The 13,549-nt window shown below is 40.3% G+C and overlaps 1 protein-coding gene across 1 annotated transcript in view; it reads right to left on the reverse strand.

Annotated features, from left to right (window-relative positions):
• Positions 1-1,293: 1,293 nt before the first annotated feature.
• Positions 1,294-13,549, reverse strand: part of CD38 (CD38 molecule) — an 86,302-nt gene continuing 74,046 nt past the window's right edge. The window contains exons 4-8 of the mRNA XM_010358123.2: positions 10,345-10,430; positions 7,734-7,807; positions 5,789-5,881; positions 5,379-5,465; positions 1,294-2,352 (exon numbers count right to left, since the gene is read on the reverse strand). Coding sequence (XP_010356425.1) covers positions 2,289-2,352; positions 5,379-5,465; positions 5,789-5,881; positions 7,734-7,807; positions 10,345-10,430 — 404 coding nt within the window. The 3' untranslated portion in view covers positions 1,294-2,288. The remainder of the gene's footprint in view (positions 2,353-5,378; positions 5,466-5,788; positions 5,882-7,733; positions 7,808-10,344; positions 10,431-13,549) is intronic.

The following is a 13,549-nucleotide window of genomic DNA, read 5'->3' on the forward strand; positions in this document are numbered from 1 at the left end:
GAAAGGGTCTTAAGAGGAAAACTGCCAGGTCACCCGGCAGACTGACCAGGCCCCATTTCTGAAGACATTCTGCAGGGGGAGCTAATGGCAACTTTGGGCAAGTCTGAATCTCACTCAGAACTGGTCCCAAACTCCCATCCTCATGTCGAGCCAAGACTAAACTCCCACGAGGATGTCTGCAAGGGGAGAAAGGGCTATTGAAGAATCCCTGGACCGACCATGGTGGTTACAGCTACAAAGGCTCCTGTGGGAAACTGGATTGTCAAGCAGGGGAGATAGAAAGGAAGCAGCACTGTTGAGTGCCTGCTTATTTAGGAAGCTCTGTGCTGGACTCCATTTTTGCTGTCATCTTCCGTACTTAACACATTTTAACAGGGGAAAGTTTTGTCATCCTTATTTGAGGGGCAAGGAAGCTGAAGTTCAGAAAGTTTAGGTATTTTGGTCAAGATGACAGCGTGATGTCAAAATATGAATCCAGAAATGCCTGACTCCAACATTTAGGCTATGTTCAATAAATTGTGGTCATTCCCCGAAGGAGTCTCAAATTAACTTATTTATTCTTTATTCCACACATATGGTTTATTTTATTTATTTTTGGTTTTTTTGAGACAGGGTCTCACTCTGTCACCCAGGCTGGAGTGCAGTGGTGTGATCACAGCTCACTGCAGCCTCAACCTCCCAAGCTCAAGCAATCCTCCCACCTCAGGCTCTGGAGTAGCTGGGACTACAGGTGTACAATACCATAGCCAGGTAATTTTTTTTAAGAAATAGTATCTTACTGTTTTGCTCAGGCTGGTGTAAAAATTCCTGAGCTCAGGTGATCCTCCTGCCTCAGCTTCCCAAAGTGCTGGGGATACAGGTGTGAGCCACCATGCCTGGCTTGTTTTTTTTCAAAACTAGAAAATCTCCAGATGTTAAAAACTAAGCACATATTTCTACATAACAATGCACTGAAAGGTATTTTTAACTGAAGGATAATAAAGAGAGGCATATCAAAACATAAGAGCTGCAGCTAAAGCAGAGCTCAAAGGAAAGTGTATCGTCCTAAAATCTATGTATATAAAAAGAAAACAAGCTGAAGGATCAATGATCTAAACTTCCATCTCAAGAAGCTGAATAAATAAATCTACCCAAAGAAATTAGAAAGCATTTCTATGTTTCCAATGATAAAGGGAAGAGTAAAACCCAATTAAATAGAAAAAATCAATGAAGCTAAAGCTTGGTTCTTTGAAAAAGTAATACAATTGTTAAAGCCATCAAGCAAGGTTAATCCATGAAAAAAGAGAGAAAACATAAGCTAGCAATATCAGGAACAAGTATATTTTAAGTGCATACATAAAACGCTGAGCATGAAGAGGAGGAGGAAGACAGGGGAAGAAAAACGTGTTTTGGAGCCATCCAGAAGAACTACATTCCAGATTCCATTCTAGTCAATTTAATCAAACATGCATTTGTTGGAAGAGATAGAAACTACTATTAGTTTGGTACGAAAGACCTAGAAGGAAAAAGCACATGAATTTTGGAGTTGGACAGAGTTGAGTTCAGATTCAGTCTCTAGCTTGATACTAAATGTAGGACTTACGGCAAATTATTAGGTTGGTGCAAAAGTAATCGTGGTTTTGCCATTCCTTCCAATGGCAAAACTTGCAATTACTTTTGCACCAACTTAAATATATAACCTCTCTGAGTTCCTATTTTCTCATCTAAAAAATGAAATACCAACCTCACAGCACTGTCGGAAGGTTTAGAGGTAAAGTACCAAGTATGTGGGTAGCTTATATCCTACAGAGTAATTTTCACCAACATCACCCATGGCCATGAAGTTTATGGTTTGAGTATCTGTAGGAAGGGTACAAAAATATATCATGCAACAAGGTCATTCATTTGGAAATGTAATGCTTTCTGAAAAACTTGAGCATTCGTTTTTCTTCACTTGACTGTTCTAGTAAGAGAGGTTTGGTGTGGTCATTTTTCAGTAGAAAGGATGTTACCAACATATAAACAACATAAAAGGATCACATGAGAATTAAATGAAGTAACTTAATATACAATTTTCATTCTAATCTTATGCAATAATTTGTCTTGACAATTGAGAGATCACAATAAAAGCTATGCTGATGATACAAGTTATTTTAAGACTTTGGGGAAAAAGGCTTCCATCTCTGGTGTTGACCTTATCGTGGAGGACCCTCCAAAATCTTCAGCTCTGCACCAGCAAGTAGGCCGAGTCATGTATGTTGACATAAACCACAAGGAGTCAAGGAGCTAAAACGACCATGGCAACTGGCTCAGATCTCAGATAGGCAAGAAGAATCCTCAGGATTTCTCGCACACTGAAGAAACTTGTCAGGTCTGTGACGAGAAAGCAAAAAAGGAAATCAAGAGGCCATAGGATACATCTGTGGTCCAATTCGCTAATGGAGGAAGCCCCTTTTTTAGCGACGACAAGATGCACAGACCACTTAGCATCCATACAAATTCCTCTCCTGCAGTGACATGTCAGGAGGGGAGCTAGCCATGTCAGCTGGTGGTCAAAAAACAGCAGGAGCAGCAACCAAGTCCAGGGACCCCCACAGCTTCTGCGGCTAATTTGCTTTCCTCTCTTCAGAAGCTTCCTAAGGGAGTGTTGAACCCAGGGTCAGAGGCAGAGGTTATAGACCATCTGGGAAAAAGCTGGAGACCCTCAGCAAGGGGACCAAACTTGCGTTGAAACAAACCTTAGATAAGTACCTAACGGGCGAATGACTCTTTTTTTCATAAAAATTAGCTAAAGCAACAGGAGCCAATGGGAGTGGCTGGCACATGAATAGGGGGATGGTGGATAGCGAGGAATGGGGTTCTTTAAATTTGATTTTGCTAAATATGAGCCAAGGAAGAGAGAGATCCTCAGAAGCGGCTGCCAGCACCCCTAGGCTTCTGGAAGGAAGAGGTGTCAGAACCTGCCCTTGTGATGGATCGCCCATCCCTAGTTAACTGTCATGACCAGCTGGGCACAGCAGCTGTAAGTATAGACTCACTCCATCCTCACCCATACGGTAACCTGGGATCCCCACATGAAGACATCCTAGGAAAACAAAGTATCCTCTTTATTAAGGAAATGCTGCTATAGAAAAGAAATCTTTCTAAGACTATTTAGGATTTTTGAAGCTACCTTTGCTTTATATTAAATGAGGAGAATGTGAGTATGTTTATTAATTCTAGTTTCTAATTGGGAATTCAATTTTGGAAAAGAAGTAGCAATTATGCTGTTAAGATGATCTCTCTCCATGAACATGTAAGTATTCATATCCAATATCCCCATAAAATGGACGCACCTTGTGTTTTGAAGTAACAAAAGAATTAATGCACCCTCTAGGGTTTTTTTTTAGGCGCCACTAGAGGGCACTAGCTGGATAAAGCACGCTGACCGTTTGCTAATTTTATGATATCCAAAAAAAGAACTGCTACCTTCTGTTCATTCCACTGGTTAAAACATATAAACATATGTTAAGAAATTCCATATACATTGTATCAGAACCATGAGTGTGTATACTTAAAAAAAAAAGAGTCTTGGAAATAAACATGTTAATAGTGTTTGTCTCTGAGTGATGAAATTTATTAAGGGGTCAATATTAGAGTCATTAGGAAGTCTAACCTGTATAGGTCTTTTTATATATATATATATATATATATATATATATATATATATATATATATATATATATAACATGTATATACATATATATATTTAATTATACTTCTGTTTAATTATTAAATAATCACACCAAAACAGCTAGACAGAAGTTTGCTAAAATTAGAAGGTGTGTTTGGGATGGAGAGATTTAAACTACAGTCTATGTCTGTATCCATGACATTCACCCTGGGCTCCCCTAGAGATAAACAACTGTTCTTCAAAGCCACACGGCAGTTAGACACCACACGGGGTCCTGCCAGTCCAGTCATTCAAAGAGTCATATTGAATATATTGCAACTTCACGGTCAGAGAAAAGGAGCAGTGATTTCAAAGATGATCCCCAAGTTTAAAGTCACATGATCTGATGCTCTGAATAACAAGTGTTGGCTTATAAATGACCTGGTTCCCATATGGGCCACTGTCTGTACAAGTCCAAATGGAAGCCATGCCCATATTTTCCTTCCAGATGGAGAATGAGTGAGCTCACTTGGAGCCTACAGCAGACACAAAAGAGGGGAGTTGATGAATTCTAATATAAAAGTCTTCTGGTCATTTATGAGAAAAAGGTTAATGTTTAATAAGACAAAAAAGATAAAAGAGTATTGGGGATAAGACCATCTTTATTTTCCAGCCGTTGTCTAGGTTTCTACTATTCTATTTGCTCCATGCAAGATATCTTTGAACAGCTTAGACTGGTCAGATATCTGCAAGATTTCTTTTACAGTTGCTCCTTCATTCATTCTTTCTGTTTTCCTGTCAACTGCTATAGAATGCTCATGGCCTTTTCTGGCAGTTTCCAGAGAGAAGCAAGCTGACTGATGGGGAATTCCGGTCATTTGGGAAACAAAAGCCATCAGTAGAGTCCCCAGAATCTATCCTGCTTTCTGATACGGTTAGTGGGAGAAGGTAGTGACATGGAGACAGGAACAATATTCTAGCATCTCAGCTTCTACCTCCTTTGAACAGCTTTTCCTCTCTGCATCCATCTTGTTCCAAGCTATTACATGTGGGAAAATCTCCAAAGATGCCTCTACCAATGAGTCCCTACCTACACCATTGGTCACAACTGCTTAAAAGTGAGTGAGGGTCTCAGTTTTGAAACTAGAATGACAGGTGACTTTTAAAAATACATATCTATCTGTAATTTTTAAACTGTTTTCTAATAAACACAAATTATTAGAAACAATTTAAAAATTTTTTTTTAATTTAAAAAAGATAGATCTTGGTAGACTGCCATGTGACACCTTATCAGGTGTTAGGCATCTGTGCTCAGATCCAACTAAGGAAGCGTCACAAGCAAAATGATGTCAAATCACAAGCATTTTACAACTTGGAAGAAAGGGCTTAGCAAAACATTCCCTTTCTCCCCTGAAACCTACTAGGCCAGTGAACCCTGGGCTGGGCCACTCACACTGGGAATCAGAAAATATGCCGTCAAAGGTGGTGCCAGCCTTAGAGGCAAGTCCTACTTGGGACCAGTAGAGATGGATGAGGAAAGGCAGCCAAGTGAAGGCCACTAGCTAGGATACCTTCTGGACTAGGCTTGGAAGGAGGGACAGAGATCACCAGAGGCTGCCATCTGTGATCACCATCAAGGCCCAAGGAAGATTCACACAGCCCTCCAAGCTCAGAGGAGGCTGAGGAATAAAGGAAATTCTACAGTTGACAAGACAGTCATTTTTTTATTCAAGAAGAAATGAATTACCTGTAGATATTCTTGCAGAAAAATCTAATATTCCTTTTGCTTATGATCGATTCCAGCTCTTTTATGGTGGGATCCTGGCATAAGTCTCTGGGGAAGAAAGAAGAAAGAATTAAAATTACAAGATCTCACAAAAATTTTTGGAGTCTCTCTGTTTCTGTAGCGGGCCCTGGACAAGGCCCTTGGATAAAGAGGCAAAGTAGAGGCCCAGCCTCTAACAGCTCCTGGGTCTGCAGGGGAGCTGAAATGTCAAGCAGTTAAATATCCTTTGTGGAGATAAAGTCAAGAGGCTGTTGAGATTCATGTACCTTCATTTCCCGAGTCAGTTTGTTCCCAATGCATTCTTGTGACTGTGGATTCTTTTGTGGACTGATTCATAAAATAACCCTTGGGTACAAAGTAGTAAGATATACCTGGAATCTTCTCTTCCATCATGTATCACCCAGGCCTCTAGTGTCTCAACCTTCTCTGGTTGCAAATTATGGACTTCCACACTCCCAAAAGTGCTAAAACAGAAGAAACAAAGAACCGCAAACGTCAACCCCAAACAAAAGCATCCACGCCCCCACTTAAAAACCAGCAGGCAGAAAGGCACTGGCTAGGACCTATCCTTTGGAGTTGACGCATCAAATTGCAAATCAATAACATTTTCTTATTCAGCATGACCCTTGGTTAACAAGATTCTCAAAATAAAATTCTTAAGTTGTGCATTAATGTTGATTCTTTAAATATCTGCTATTCGAAGAGTGGTCCTTAGACCGACCTAATGAACATCACCTGAGATCTCATTAGAAATGTAGAATTTCGGCCGGGCGCGGTGGCTCACACCTGTAATGCCAGCAATTTGGGAGGCCAAGGCAGGCAGATCATGAGGTCAGGAGATCGAGACCATCCTGGCTAACACAAGGTGAAATGCCGTCTCTACTAAAAATACAAAAAATTAGCCGGGTGTGGTGGCGGGTGCCTGTAGTCCCAGCTGAGGGAGGCTGAGGCAGGAGAATGGTGTGAACCCGGGAGGCGGAGCTTGCAGTGAGCCAAGGTCACATCACTGCACTCCAGCCTGGGCGACAGAGCGAGATTCTGTCTCAAAAGAAAAAAAAAGGAAAGAAAGAAACGTAGAATTTCAGTCACCACCACCTGCTGAAATGATCTGCAGTTAAACAATCCCCACATGATTCATATGCTCAGTGACGTTTGTGAGGCAATGCTTTGAAAGACTATTGTGGCCTCCCCAATCCCATTCCTAAACTCTTCCCTGTTAGTCTCTGACAACTGACACTCCTGTTGCAAGTACTTGAACCATAACATCAGATTATAAAATTCTGCAATGTTAATGCTTTTACCCAAAAAATTAGGGATCAGAAGACAAAAGGACAAATGCTTCCTTGTAGAATTAAATATTAAAACAGGAGAGAAGAAAAATTAATTTGGGGCACCTAGAGTTTACAAGGCAAATTAATATATGCTTCCTCCCTTCAGTCAGCCTTAGGCGGGATTAGAGAACAAAAATTAGAGAACAAATGCCAAAAAGGCAATCAGTGTAGTAAAAACTGTTAAGTATAGAAGGAGATCAGACAAGAAAGGCACAGGTGTGGCGAGATTCAGTGGCGAGGATCATTTTCAAATGAGAATAATAGCTGATTCTCATTGAGCACTTTCTCTGTTGTCAGGCACAGAGCTCAGCATTTTTCATCTGTTGTCTCAGTTAATCTTCCCATCACCATCAACTCTTCAGGTACATATACAGGGGCTCGCAGAGGTTGACTGCCCTGCCTAAGGTCACACAGATAATATGTAATGACCTCCAGTACTTGCTTTTAACCACTACAGTACATTGCTGACAATGTCTGCAAAAAGATAGTGAAGGCCAAGAGCCCAGCACAGTTCCCGATTTCCCAGTAGTAGTTTTACTACTGAACTGGGGAACACAATTTTCCTGGAGGAGAGGAGAGTCAAGGCAGGTCTTCATGGATGGTGAGGATTTAGACAGAAGGGAGCAGGGGAGGTAGGTGATATGGGGGAACTGTGTGAACAATGTTGAGCAACAGGTAGGGTGGAGTGTAACGGGAGAGAAAGCTGAGAAAATTACACTAGGACTGGAAAAGTTAAGAGCAGGGGCTAGATATAGTGCAGTGGTCATTAGAACCTGGTAGATGATTTTTGGCAAAGGAGAAATCAGACAAACACATTGACTTAGAAGACAACTCTCTCCACAGAATTCAAAATTTTTACCTTTTTTGGCCCAAATCTTCAGAACTGACCTGAAACATGAAAAGCATATTCTTTCTAGAGATGAGATATCCACTGTGATATTTGCAACAGGATACTTGCAAACAAGATGCAAAATAAATGTGTTACCTGTTTTTATCAAAGATTTTACTGCGGGATCCATTGAGCATCACATGGACCACACCACAGGCAGTTTCTGCAAACTTAAAAAAAAAAAAACTCACCATTCATCATGCAAACTTAATCACAAACCTCCAGCAGTTTCATTCAAAACAATACTTAGCAATAGCTGGTTAAGGAAGGATATTCTATATGGTTTTAGCACAGGAATGTCAGGTCTACACAATTTTCATTCCAAGCCACTGGACAGATTATGCTTCATATCAGAGTTCTTGAAGCAGTTGCTCCAATCTGTAAGTGAACAATGTTCAGTGTGATAGTTCATAGAGCTGGTGGTTCAGTGGTTCAGAAGTCAGAAGTCCAAATGAATAAGAAGACTGTCTAGAGGGGGAAGATGAAAGTGTTTTCTCAGTGTCATGCACTGCAGACACTATGCTTTATTTAGTGGGAGCAGGTGGATGATTCAGGGATAAGGGAAATGGCAACACCACAAAAGGGGAAACTGAGGAGAGAACAGGGGACCCTCAGGCCTGGAAAAGCACAGAGAAAAAGGAGGGCTGAATAAATGAATGAATAAATATGCTTGAGCAAAGAGTCTTATTTCTTGATGCAAGAAATATTCAGCAGGAATCTTTGTTAGACTTTGGAAAAAATGAAATGAACAAAATAAAGTGTTCTATATGCTCCCTCCAGGAGGCCTCCCCAACCCCTGGGACTAGCTCAGGTCCCCTTCTCTGACTCTGACAGCATCCTACATTCCCTCCACATTATCCAACTGTATTGTATTATAATGATGAGTTTAACCTACCCACAAAAATTAAAAATTAAAAAAAAAAAAAACCCTGCTTCTGTTATCAGAAAAAGAAAGGGACAAGTCTGAAAAAAGAAGGCCATCCACATATGTCCATGAGTGATTGTCAAAATAAAGGTGCTGGTAGCTCACAAGGGCAGGACGCCTTCAATCACATGCAACTCTGTATTCCTAGTGCCAGGGACTGAGTGGGGAACACAAGGAGGTTCTTGATACACATAAAATGTGACCTGGCTTTAAAAGATTTTAGCACCAGCACTGTCCTAAAACATACCATAGAGTAGTGAAATGGAAACTATTCTCAGAAAAACCAAACAAACAAAAACTATAAAGTACCCATGACTGTCCACTGTCCATAGTAAGTACTCAATAAATTATTTTTGAAGTGGGTGGATTTTGAGTGACATTGTAGGATAGTGGCATCTCATTTAAACATTGCAGTAACCCTATGGAACAGGCAAATTTTGATTTCCATTTGATAAATGAGAAATCAGAAGATCAGAATGAGTAAAGGAATCTGCCCAAGTCTAAACCTTACAACTTCCAGGCTGTTTTTCTGTTTCCAGAATACCAGGGTTTACATGAATCCCCCTAAGACAGAGGTGTAGCTAGGTACCAACCTAGAGTGAAGATCAAACCTGTCCTTTAAAAGACAGAACCAATAAGCAGATTCAAAGAACAAAATTGAAGAGCATGGCTTTGGAATCAAGAAGACCTAGGTTAGGCTCTTGGGTCTGCAACTTATTAGCCCAGGGAACTTGGATGAGTCACTTAACTTCTGAGTCTTAGTTTCTTCACCTTTAATGTGGGGATTTGTCACACTACCTATGAGGATGACTCAATGAGAATGACAAGAGGAACGCACTTCAAGGCTTGTCACAGATATGCTGCTAGGATTTGAATGTATGTGTTTCTTATGTTGAAACCTAAGACCAATGTGATGCTAATAAGTGGTGAGTCCTTTAGGAGATAATTAGGCCCTAAGGGTTCTGTCCTCATGAATGGGATTAACACCCTTATGAAAGGGCTCCAGGGAACTAGCTAGGTTCCTTTAGCCCCTCTGCCTCTGCCATGTGAGGACACAGCAAGAAGGCACCATAGATGATAGCTATGTTAATTACCCTGATCTCATCACTATACCTTATATGTATCACCACATCACTACATACCCCATAAATATGTAAAATTATTATGTATCAGTTTTTTTAAAAAATAGGTAGAGGGTGGAGTGATGAGTATTTCCCAGCCTAGATTCTGAATCTGGAGTCAGACAGCTTGGGATAAACTCCCACATATGCCTCTTACTAATTCTGTACATTTAGTAAATTCCTTATTTACTTGTACCTTCACGTTGTTATGTGTTAAATGGGCACAATACTCATGGCACCTGCTTCACAGGGTTCTGGTGAAGATGCAAGTTCTTAGTTCATGTAAATACCTGAGGACTGTACCTGCCACATAGTAAGGGGTCTATACATGTAGATTGTTACTACTGTCCCAGGAATCTAAGATTGACTAATACCCGAATCAGAGGATTAAACCAAGCCCCAGGTTGCTGGTTTAAGTCAGACACCATGTGTACGCGCAAAGATTCTGCAACTGGAGCCCATGGACCCTCTAAGAATGTTCTAAACTTGGATGTGTACATTTTCTGGCATGTGCTTCTGTACCTTTTTCTCAGGAATGAATCCTATATTTTCATTTCTAAAAGTGTCTGTAATCCAAAAGTGTTAAAACCAAGCACTGACTGGATGACATCTTAAGTTCTGTGGTCTCCAAAGCTCTAGAATTTCACTGCTTGGTACTTACCCTGCGGGAAACCGTTTTCCAGAATACCGAAACAGGGTTGTTGCTGCAGTCCTTTCTCCAGTCTGGGCAAGATTGATAGTTTATTTCTAAAAGACACAGTTTGTAGAAAATAAAGTGGAAAAGAGAGAGTATAAATAAGCTCTACTCTTCCCTGGCTGTTCAATCATAGTGAAACCATTTTCCAATGTGTCACTGCCAAGACGGAGGCTGGAGAATGGACACATTTTGACCCAATTTAACTAAGTGTCCCCTGAATTCCTTCCAAGTTCTTACCTAATCTTCCAAATCCCAGATGGGAACACAATGGCAAGTTTTGAGTCATGATTCTGGGAAATGCTAGCAAAAGTTCATCTGACAGAGACAAGCCCTCTACATTATCCCCAGTACAAGAAGAACTAAGAGGTAAAACCAGTCCTTCAGTGGTTGCTTTTGCCAGCTGCTTTTCTGCTTCCTGACAACTCTCTCTTGCCCCACCTTCTTAAGTCTTCACCACTTACTCTCAGATGGCCTCAGAGTCTTCCTACACTTGCCCTCATCAAAGCAGTCTTATCCCTGAGCAAAGTACAATAGACATAGAACATGAATACATAGTTTCTGTGTCACTTCTCCCAAGGATATCTGCCTTAATGCACGTTTATTGAGTTTTAGTTCTTAGAGGTAGAAAGATAAAATAGAAAGATAAATTAGATGAGAATTTTGCCTTCAGAGAGCACATGATATAGTAATTCTAGGAGTCTTATTATGATTAAATGTTTAAAACCAAAACCACACAAATAAAAAAGAAACATTCCCATGTATAGATATAAATAATTATTGTGGAGTCAAAAGGAATTATCTTCCCAACAGAGGTAAAGATGTTGATGGTGAAATGGACATACATTTTGTAATGTTGTTTAAGTATATATGTTTTCATGAATATAAACCTCTTTTATCTTCACAACCACATCTGGAAAGAATTCTCTCAGTTTGTCATCTTTCCTCTCCCAATAGGATTCTTCCCCATTGCTGTCTGCCATTATAAAAACATACCATTAAATAAAAATTTAAAGTTAGGAATAAAAACAAAAAGAAGAAAATTTGACAAGGAACAGAAACAAAATCAAGAATATAAAAAAGGCAAGAGAAAAAAAAGGAGATTAGAAGGTTATGGAATAAATTAAGAACTTCATAGTAAAACAAATAGGCTGGATGCAGTGGCTTACACCTGTATTCCCACTTTGGGAGGCCAAGGCAGTTGAATCGCTTGAGCCCAGGAGTTCGAGACTAACCTGGGCAACATGGTAAACTCTGTCTGTACAAAAAATACTAAAATTAGCTGGGTATGGTGGTACACACCTGTAGTCCCAGTTATTCAAGAGGCTGAGGCAGAAGGATTGCTTGAGCACAGGAGGTTGAGGCTGCAGTGAGCTGAGATTGTGCCACTGCACTGCAGCCTGGGTGAGAGAAAGACAAGGAAGAAAGAAAAGACAGGAAGAAAAAAGAAAAGAAAAGAGAAAAGAGAAAAGAAAAGAAAAGGAAGGAGAGAAAGAAAGAGATAAAAGAAACAATGAAAAAATGGTAACAAATACATAAATAAATAATAAACAAGGCAAAACTAAATCTGGTTAAAATGTTGAGAAAAAAGTAAGCCAAAATATTAAAAAATTAAAATACAAAAATCAGGTCTTTTTACTCTTCTGCCTTCTGCCATGTGAGGACGTAGCTACAAGCAGAAAGCAAGTCTTCACTAGATGTTGACTTTGCCAGTGCCTTGATCGTGGCCTTCTTAGCCTCCAGAACTGAATACTTAAAGCCTAGAGCAGATGGCAGGGTAGAAAGTCTCAGACTCTACTCCCACTAAAGTTCAACTAGCAATTATCCACAGACTAGGATGTCTTTTTAAAGGCTTCAATACTTGTAAACAAACTTGAGACACCTACATGGTCCATAGAACTGAATGAAAACCAAATTGGATGGGTAAGAAGGATGATCTCACTTTGACTATGCCACCCCTTCCCCTCCCTCAAAAGACGACACAAAGCCAGATGGAGAAAATTTTCCTGGGCCATGGTTTCTATAAGGGGAAAGAGAACCAGATGCAGTCATCCATCTTCCCTAGCATTTCAAGATGTTTCCCAGGAAAGCTCACTCCAGTCTCCTCTCACGGGGAACACTGAGGATACCAGGACAACTAGACTGCACCAGCTTAGGTAGAAACAACGAAAGGACACAGAAGTCACAGTGATCAGTATGTGGATCTTGATGATATCTCTGTGCTTCTGCCAGCTGTGGCATCCTATGGGAAACAGCAGCCAACTTCATGGCCCCAAACAAGCTGAGTTGGTCTCCTTCAGAACCACTTGGGGAAGTTCAGTCTAGCTTAAGTTCCTAGATAGCTAGATTCCATGCCTAGCCTCAGAGACCAATCCAGTGACCCAACCCAGGCAGGTAGATGACTGCCTTTGCCCATCCTAAAGAAACATAAAGGCTAGATTTAATTGATCCAGGAAGTCAAGCAGTGGCTCCACTCAGCCAAAATGCCTGCCAATGACCTACCCAGGCAGGGAAACTTTTACCTCAGTGCATTTTGGAGAAGCATCAGAGTTAGTCCCAGTTGACCTGGAAGGTCAAACAGCTGTTCACTTCAGCCAAAGCCAACCGCATGGCTCCATTCTCAGGAAGGTGATCCTCAACTGCACATTTCTAAGGAGCATAGCCTCTGATCTTGCCTGTCTACCTAACCTTGGAGCCCAGCCTGAAGTGCTGCTGAACTTAAGATACCAAATATCATAATTGTCTGGCCAGGAAATACAACTTATGAATGATGTGACTAGAAGCCATCACAGTACCCAGCCAGCAGCTATAAAATAATGAAACCACAAGGAAGACAATAAGAGAAGAAGAAAGAAACAAAGTATCTAAAAAAGCAGAAAACAATAAAGTGGCAGTAACAATTCTTTACCTATCAATAATTATGTTGAATGTAAAAGGATTAATTCTTCAACAAAAAGAGGGAATGAATCGATTTTCTTTTTAAAGATCCAACTATATGCTGCCAACAAGAAACTCACCTCACATTTAAGAACACATATAAACTGAAAGTGAAGGAATGGAAAAACATATTCTATGTGAATGGAAACTAAAAGAGATCAGGAGTAGCTACACTTACATCAGACAAAATAGACTTTAAGTCAAAAACTGTAAAAAGAGACAAAGAACACTGTAT

Source organism: Rhinopithecus roxellana, chromosome 2 (assembly GCF_007565055.1).
Source record: "Rhinopithecus roxellana isolate Shanxi Qingling chromosome 2, ASM756505v1, whole genome shotgun sequence".
Taxonomy (NCBI): domain Eukaryota; kingdom Metazoa; phylum Chordata; class Mammalia; order Primates; family Cercopithecidae; genus Rhinopithecus; species Rhinopithecus roxellana.